Source organism: Erpetoichthys calabaricus, chromosome 17, assembly GCF_900747795.2.
Source record: "Erpetoichthys calabaricus chromosome 17, fErpCal1.3, whole genome shotgun sequence".
NCBI classification, from domain to species: Eukaryota; Metazoa; Chordata; class Cladistia; order Polypteriformes; family Polypteridae; genus Erpetoichthys; species Erpetoichthys calabaricus.
This window is the reverse complement of record NC_041410.2, coordinates 90,751,738-90,760,983: the sequence shown is the minus strand read 5'-3', so window position 1 is coordinate 90,760,983 and position 9,246 is coordinate 90,751,738. Positions and strand designations below refer to the sequence as shown.

The following is a 9,246-nucleotide window of genomic DNA, read 5'->3' as shown; positions in this document are numbered from 1 at the left end:
CTACGTCTTCTTCTCACTCCTCGGAGGATTGCATTTTGCTTTTCAGTCGTCCCACATGCTGTGCCCGCTGTTTTTTTTTTTTTTTTCCTCTCGCCATGATCGAGTGCCACTTGGCTTGTGCCGCACTTTTATTGTGAGGTCTTTAAGAAGAATCCCAATTTTGAATATTCACACATTTTTTTTCCCATCTTGTGAATAATTGCACTGCAGCCTGATTCTTCAATGCCAGGAAGTGAATCACACGAGTAAGTCACAGGTCACGACCTCTGAAACCACACCCACTAGCAACAGGTCACCAACTCTAAGGTTGTGTGGATCCAGAGCCTGAACTAGCAGCTGTGGACAGCGCAGCCTCACACACCCCCAGTCTGTGCCCCAGTCTTACCAGTTTAGACCTAATAGGCTTGCTGCTCATAGTAAACATCCACCATATGATAAAATACTGCTGTCTCGGCCTGTGTCCGGCCCTGCAAGCAGTCTGATTGGTCAGTTTGGCTTTGCTCTGATTGGTCAGTTTGACAGCTTTTTTGGAAATGTGGTTGTAGTTCTTTCTTTCTTTCTTTCTTTCTTTCTACTCCCTTGACTCTTTCTTTCTTTCTTTCTTTCTTTCTTTCTTTCTTTCTTTCTTTCTTTCTTTCTTTCTTTCTTTCTTTCATGATTTCTACTCCCTTTACTCATCCCTACCTTTTCTTTCTTTCTTTCTTTCTTTCTTTCTTTCTTTCTTTCTTTCTTTCTTTCTTTCTTTCTTTCTTTCTTTCTACTCCCTTTACTCATCCCTTCTTTCTTTCTTTCTTTCTTTCTTTCTTTCTTTCTTTCTTTCTTTCTTTCTTTCTTTCTTTCTTATGATTTCTAGTCCCTTTCATTCTTTTTCTTTCATGATTTCTACTCCCTTTTCTCATCCCTACCTTTTCTTTCTTTCCTTCTTTCTTTCTTATGATTTCTAGTCCCTTTCATTCTTTCTTTCTTTCTTTCTTTCTACTCCCTTTACTCATCCCTACCTTTTCTTTCTTTCTTTCTTTCTTTCTTTCTTTCTTTCTTTCTTTCTTTCTTTCTTTCTTTCTTTCTTTCTTTCTTTCTTTCTTTCTTTCTACTCCCTTTACTCATCCCTACCTTTTCTTTCTTTCTTTCTTTCTTTCTTTCTTTCTTTCTTTCTTTCTTTCTACTCCCTTTACTCATCCCTACCTTTTCTTTCTTTCTTTCTTTCTTTCTTTCTTTCTTTCTTTCTTTCTTTCTTTCTTTCTTTCTTTCTTTCTTTCTTATGATTTCTAGTCCCTTTCATTCTTTCTTTCTTTCATGATTTCTACTCCCTTTTCTCATCCCTACCTTTTCTTTCTTTCCTTCTTTCTTTCTTATGATTTCTAGTCCCTTTCATTCTTTCTTTCTTTCTTTCTTTCTACTCCCTTTACTCATCCCTACCTTTTTCTTTCTTTCTTTCTTTCTTTCTTTCTTTCTTTCTTTCTTTCTTTCTTTCTTTCTTTCTTTCTTTCTTTCTTTCTTTCTTTCTTTCTTTCTTTCTTTCTTTCTCTGTAATTGCCATTTAAAGTGACACCCTTTTGCTTGTCCTCTCAGGTTGCCATATCAAGTGAGCCTCACAGGAGCTTCATCAGGGTGCAGGTCTTGTCGCTGAGCAGAACGAACATCCAGAATGGCCTCAAGTCGGCGTTCATTAAGGTGAGTACACCCAGAAGTCCCGATTCGCTGTAAGCCTGACGTGAGCTCTAAACACTGGGGTGCCTTTCCAGTCTCTACCTCCAGCTTTTTATCCGGCGGACGGACTGCATTCCGTGACATTTCTTCTCAAACCGGTGCAGTCTTACATTAGTGTAAGGTTTCACGCTGGCTTGCCACATTTCTCTCCTTTCAGCTTTGTGTTTGAGATTCCACGTTTGGGTGGCTCCTGATTGAGTTTCCTCCATTCAGCTCCCCGTCAGGCCCCTCTCGGTTGTTATCCATGCTAGAGTTTGCACATTCTTCCCATGGCTGGGTGTGTTTTTCTTTTTTTTTCTTCCCACACCTCTATAGATGTGTCTGTTATGTTGACTGGTGATTCTTAGCCGACACCCCCTCACTTTCTGCACACTTTGTATTGTAGATTTCATTTTAATTGCAGACATTTGCAATTTTTGCTCATCAATCTACACTCCATAAGCCTTAATGACAACATGAACACATTTATTTAAAATCGAAAACTGAAATCTCTCCTTCCTGGAAGCCTTCGGACCCTTTGCTCCGGCACTCCAGATTTTACTCTGGTGTATCCCATTTGCTTTCATTCTCCTTGAGATGTTTCCAGAACTTGATTGGAACCCACCTGTGGCCAATTGAATTAATTGGAGGTCATTTAGAAAGCCACTGGTGTACCTGTGGAGAGAAGGTGCCACAATCCACACACGGCCTGTCGGGACAAAACACCAAACCACGAAGACCAAGAAACTCTCTGGAGACCACCATGATCAAATTGTGGATTATGGATCTTATCTATAATCTCACATGCTAGGAAGTGAATCACACCAGTAAGTCACAGGTCACGACCTCTGAAACCACACCCACCAGCAACAGGTCACCAACTTTAACGTCTTGTGGATCCAGAGCCTGAACTAGCAGCTATAGACAGCACAGCCTCGCCCACCCCCAGCCTGTGTCCCAATCTTACCAGTTTACACCTAACAGACATGCTGGTCATAGTAAAAATCTACTATATGATCAAATATTGCTGTCTCGGCCTGTGTCCTGTCCCTGCAAGCAGTCTGATTGGTCAGTTTGGCTTTGCTCTGATTGGTCAGTTTGGCTTTGATCTGATTGGTCAGTTTGGCTTTGATCTGATTGGTCAGTTTGTCTTTGGCTCTGATTGGTCAGTTTGTCTTTGCTCTGATTGGTCAGTTTGGCTTTGCTCTGATTGGTCAGTTTGGCTTTGACTCTGATTGGTCAGTTTTACATTGTTCTGAATGGTTAGTTTGACTTTGACTCTGATTGGTCAGTTTGGCTTTGCTCTGATTGGTCAGTTTGGCTTTGCTCTGTTTGGTCAGTTTGGCTTTAGTCTGATTGGTCAGTTTGGCTTTAGTCTGATTGGTCAGTTTGGCTTTGATCTGATTGGTCAGTTTGGCTTTGATCTGATTGGTCAGTTTGACATTATTCTGATTGGTCAGTTTGGCTTTGGTTGCTCAGTCAAACATGACTTAGAGAGGAAGCCGAGTGCCAAGAGATGCTGAGGCACAGGAGGAACTGCAAGACAAAGTGCAGGATTCAGAATGCAGTCATGTGAAGGAGATAGAAATGCACGGTGCCGATCAAGAAGATCCCATCAGGTCAATGTATTTGATAAATCTTTCTCAATCGCTTTACAGTTAAAGAACATCTTTGGGATGGCATGCAAGACTGAAGGGCCCCTTGTAAACACACCAGGCTGGAAATCAAACTCGGGTCCCTGCAGTGCATTGCTAGAGTCTTCTTTATTACAACTGCATTCAGCCAGCAGTAAACACCACTGGCCCGCCATTACTGGTCCAGCTCTGAAGTGACGCCGTGTGTGGAGGCTCTCCTTCCTTTGCTTTCTGGGAGGCCAGCCATTAAATAGCTCTGGCAGTAACCCTACACTTTGGCAGGGAGTCCTCTGTTAACAGTTGTGACTGAGGAAAGAACTGATTTGATCCCTCAGACCGTGGCGCGTCTTTGTTACATCAGTGCACACCATGGCCTTTCTCACTCTGTTACTTAATATGTCAACAAGAGATAATTACATGTTCTGGAAGTCTTTGGAATTATCTGCAATTTTTTTTATCTATTATAACTGACCCAAAAGCGGACATATTGCATTAACTTCTTTATCCCATAACAAACTACAAATGTCATGGTGCACTTGTAAATTGGGCTTTACTTCTTTAATGAAAGGTTTGCTGGGCCTTGAGGCGAGTGGCCATCGACTACTAAGTTAGGATGTTGTGATGTCCCCGGTGCCCGGGAGGTCGATAGTCAAAACTGAGATGCACTCGGACAATGAGGACACAGACAACAAGTGTGGCGCAAAGTGCATACTGCGTCCATTCCAAAGTCACAACCCTGTTCAAAAAGTGCAGTGTCTTCAATAAATAAATCAATAATCAATAAGCAGAGGTTAAGATCAAACTATCTACTGTATCATAAAACACTAAGGTGTGTGTGTGTCCTGACAGACAGAAATAAAAGGAACTATATATTGTAATAGGTAGATACAGTAGATATGAAAGGCACTATATAGTCTGTGTAGTCTGCAGGTAGATATGAAAGGCACTGTATAGTCTAGATAGTCTGCAGGTAGATATGAAAGGCACTGTATAGTCTAGATACTGCAGGTAGATATGAAAGGCACTATATAGTCTAGATACTGCAGGTAGATGTGAAAGGTGCTATATAGTCTGTGTAGTCTGCAGGTAGATATGAAAGGCACTGTATAGTCTAGATACTGCAGGTAGATATGAAAGGCACTATATAGTCTGTGTAGTCTGCAGATAGATATGAAAGGCACTGTATAGTCTGTGTAGTCTGCAGGTAGATATGAAAGGCGCTATATAGTCTGTGTAGTCTGCAGGTAGATATGAAAGGCACTGTATAGTCTAGATACTGCAGGTAGATATGAAAGGCACTATATAGTCTAGATAGTCTGCAGGTAGATATGAAAGGCACTGTATAGTCTAGATACTGCAGGTAGATATGAAAAGCACTATATAGTCTAGATACTGCAGGTAGATGTGAAAGGCGCTATATAGTCTGTGTAGTCTGCAGGTAGATATGAAAGGCACTGTATAGTCTAGATATTGCAGGTAGATATGAAAGGCACTATATAGTCTGTGTAGTCTGCAGATAGATATGAAAGGCACTGTATAGTCTGTGTAGTCTGCAGGTAGATATGAAAGGCGCTATATAGTCTGTGTAGTCTGCAGGTAGATATGAAAGGCACTGTATAGTCTAGATACTGCAGGTAGATATGAAAGGCACTATATAGTCTGGATAGTCTGCAGGTAGATATGAAAGGCACTGTATAGTCTAGATACTGCAGGTAGATATGAAAGGCACTATATAGTCTAGATACTGCAGGTAGATGTGAAAGGCGCTATATAGTCTGTGTAGTCTGCAGGTAGATATGAAAGGCACTGTATAGTCTAGATACTGCAGGTAGATATGAAAGGCACTATATAGTCTGTGTAGTCTGCAGATAGATATGAAAGGCACTGTATAGTCTGTGTAGTCTGCAGGTAGATATGAAAGGTGCTATATAGTCTGTGTAGTCTGCAGGTAGATATGAAAGGCACTGTATAGTCTAGATACTGCAGGTAGATATGAAAGGCACTGTATAGTCTGTGTAGTCTGCAGATAGATATGAAAGGCACTGTATAGTCTGTGTAGTCTGCAGGTAGATATGAAAGGTGCTATATAGTCTGTGTAGTCTGCAGGTAGATATGAAAGGCACTATATAGTCTGGATAGTCTGCAGGTAGATATGAAAGGCACTGTATAGTCTAGATACTGCAGGTAGATATGAAAGGCACTATATAGTCTGGATAGTCTGCAGGTAGATATGAAAGGCACTGTATAGTTTAGATACTGCAGGTAGATATGAAAGGCACTATATAGTCTAGATACTGCAGGTAGATGTGAAAGGCACTATATAGTCTGTGTAGTCTGCAGGTAGATACAGTATGAAAGGCACTTTATGGTTTAGATACTGCAGGTAGATATGAAAGGCGCTATATAGTCTAAATACTGCAAGTAGATATGAAAGGCACTATATTGTCTAGATTCAGCAGGTAGATTCAAAAGGCGCTATATAGTCTGGATACTGCAGGTACATTTGAAAGGCACTATATGGTACGGGTATGGCAGATAGTTAGATTTGAAAGGCACTATAAGGTCTAGATACGGCAGACAGACAGATGTAAAACACACTATATCTTAAATAGATGGAGGCCTGAACTCTAAAATCACAGATTTGAAAGTACCTATATACTATATCACGGTAAAAAACTGTATATTACTGTCTCAAACTGCTTTTTATTAGAAAGATGAGTGAAAGACGTCATACTGTATATCGAGACAGAATTCAGTGATTGTTTAACAAGCTTTCTTAGTTAGAAATGTAAAGCACTGTATAATATGCTAATATGCAATGTGCTATATAAGGTCAGTCAGTCAGTCAGTCAGTCAGTCAGTCGTTATCCAACCCGCTACATCCTAACACAGGGTCACGGGGGTCTGCTGGAGCCAATCCCAGCCAGCACAGGGCACAAGGCAGGAACAAACCCCGGGCAGGGTGCCAACCCACTGCAGGCTATATAAGGTGCTTTATTGATTTCTGTAAATATCACTAATGAGGGTAAACAGAAATAAAATGCACTGCGTATAATAAGTATTTAGATATGAAAGGCACTATATGGTCTCAATACATGAGATAAATTTGAAAGGCACTATATGATGGATGGATGGATGGATGGATACATAGACAGATAATGAAATTTATTATAACAGATATGAAAGATAGTGTAATTTGTAAGAAAGACAGACATGAACTTGATGAGATTACCTGAAACAAGTCTTAATTAAATATGACACTTGAAAGTCACTATATAAAAATATGGAAGGTGTCAGGTAATATAAAATGATTGATCGATTCCCGCAGTTGTCCCTAAGAAGGGTAGAAAGATAAACAGATGACGTAGACATTAAAGCCTTCATATCATGGAGTTGTCTCTCACCAGGGTTAATTAAAGAGATAATGAAGTATGTGAGATTGGAAGGCTGAGAGATTCTTGTCGATGCCCCTAGTAAGGACAGTCTGGTAGGCAGGAAAGCAATGCATTGGATTAACAGACAGATAAATCTGAAGACACTTCAGTGTATGAGGACACGCAGGTGCTGGTATGGGATCTACACTACACTACGTTACACTTGTGTGCCCAGTGACGGCCTGGCATCTGATCCTCTCTGTCTTGGACCCACTGCTGCCAGGTCAGACTCTGGCTCCCTGCCGCCCTGATCTGAATTTAATTAAAGGATAATCTATTCCCGCAGCACTTTGTTCTCCGCCTTCATTTTAATAACACATACAGCAATTCATTTTCTACTCCTCCATTAATCGCATTTGTGGTCGTGACAGAGCCGGGAAGTATCCGGGCAGCAAAATGTAGGGAAGCTACACACGCCAGTTCATCACAATGGTGCATACATTAGCATTTAACCGGCTCTCGTAATAGATGTCCGACTGTAGACAGTCATTGTTGGGGGATTAAATAACTGGAACACCGGGCAGATGCAATCAGAGCCCAATTTAAAATGCTTTTATATGTGGCATTGTGAAGGTAAAGGCTGCTGCTTAAAGAACAAACTGGACCTTCTCAAACCGGCTTCAACTGGTTCTGGATCACAGGGAGCTGCAGCCTGCCCTGGCAACAGCGGAGGCAAAGCAGGAACCAACCCTGGGTGGGGAGCCAGAGGACTGCAGATATATTATATTATCCATCCATCCATCCATTTTCCAACCCGCTGAATCCAAACACAGGGTCACGGGGGTCTGCTGGAGCCAATCCCAGCCAACACAGGGCACAAGGCAGGAACCAATCCCGGGCAGGGTGCCAACGCACCGCAGATATTATATTATATTATATTATATTATATTATATTATGACATAATCTAACATAATTTAATATATATATATATATATACTGTATGTATATATATATACTGTATGTATATATATATACTGTATGTATATATAATATTATGTAATATCTTATTGTATTGTGTTGTATTGCATTATGTTGTATTCTGTTAGTAACTACAGGGGAATAAAACTGATGAGCCACAGCATGAAGTTATGGGAAAGAGTAGTGGAAGCTCAGTGAAGAAGTGAGGTGATGATTAGTGAGCAGAAGGATGGTTTCCTACAAAGAAAGAGCACCACAGATGTGATGTTTGCTCTGAGGATGTTGATGGAGAAGTTTAGAGAAGGTCAGAAGTAGTTGCATTGCGTCTTTGTGGACCTGGAGAAAGCAGATGACAGGGGGGCTCAAGAGGAGCTGTGGTATTGTATGAGGAAGTCAGGATTGGCAGAGAAGTACGTAAGAGTGGTACAGGATATGTACGAGGGGAGTGTGACAGTGGGTGAGGTCTGCGGTAGGAGTGACGGAGGTGGGATTACATCAGGGATCGGCTCTGAGCCCTTTCTTATTTTCCAATGGTGATGGACAGGATGACAGACGAGATTAGACAGGAGTCCCCGTGGTCTGTGATGTTTGCTGATGACATTATGATCTGTAGCAATAGTAGGGAGCAGGTTGAGGAGACCCTGGAGAGGTGGAGATATGAGAGGAGAGGAATGAAGGTCAGTAGGACCACCAAGACAGAATACATGTGTGTGAATGAGAGGGAGGTCAGTGGAATGATGAGGATGTAAGGAGTAGAGTTGGCGAAGGTGGATGAGTTTAAATACTTGGGATCAACAGTACAGAGTAATGAGGAGTGTGGAAGAGAAGTGAAGAAGAGAGTGCAGGCAGGGTGGAGTGGGTGGAGAAGAGTGTCAGGAGTGATTTGTGACGGACGGGTACCAGCAAGAGTGGAAGAGAAGATCTACAGGACGGTAGTGAAACCAGCTATGTTATATTGGCTGGAGACGGTGGCACAGGAGACACAGCTGGAGGTGGCAGAGTTAAAGGTGCTGAGATTTGCATTTAGGGTGATGAGGATGGACAGGATTAGAAATGAGGACATTAGGGGGTCCGCTCAAGTTGGGAGACAAAGCCAGAGAGGCGAGATTGCGTTGGTTTGGACAGGTGCAGAGGAGAGATGATGGGTATATTGAGAGAAGGGTGCTAAGGATAGAGCAGCCAGGGAAGAGGAGAAGAGGAAGGCCTAAGTGAAGGTTTATGGATGTGGTGAGAGACGACATGCAGGTGATGGGTGTAACAGAGCAAGATGAAGCAAGACTTCCCTCATTCATATCCTGTACCACTCTGACATACTTGTCTGCCACTCCCGACTTCCTCATACAATACCACAGCTCCTCTCGAGCCCCCCTGTCATATGCTTTCTTCAGGTCCACAAAGACTCAATGCAACTCCTTCTGGACTTCTCTCAACACTTCTCCATCAACACCCTCAGAGCAAACATGGCATCTGTGGTGTTCTTTCTTGGCATGAAACCATCCTGCTGCTCACTAATCATTACCTCACATCTTCACTGAGCTTCCACTACTCTTTCCCATAACTTCATGCTGTGGCT

General features: G+C 42.0%; 2 protein-coding genes across 8 annotated transcripts in view; both read left to right on the top strand.

Moving 5' to 3' along the window:
- LOC114644327 (cell migration-inducing and hyaluronan-binding protein) overlaps positions 1-9,246 on the top strand; it is a 264,051-nt gene that overhangs the window by 123,533 nt on the left and 131,272 nt on the right. The window lies entirely within an intron of this gene.
- The window catches only part of LOC114644328 (cell surface hyaluronidase-like), a 136,815-nt gene that overhangs the window by 123,242 nt on the left and 4,327 nt on the right, over positions 1-9,246 (top strand). For all 7 annotated transcript variants that reach the window (XM_051920416.1, XM_051920419.1, XM_051920423.1 and 4 more), the window contains one exon: positions 1,570-1,671. In XM_051920416.1, coding sequence (XP_051776376.1) covers positions 1,570-1,671 — 102 coding nt within the window. The remainder of the gene's footprint in view (positions 1-1,569; positions 1,672-9,246) is intronic.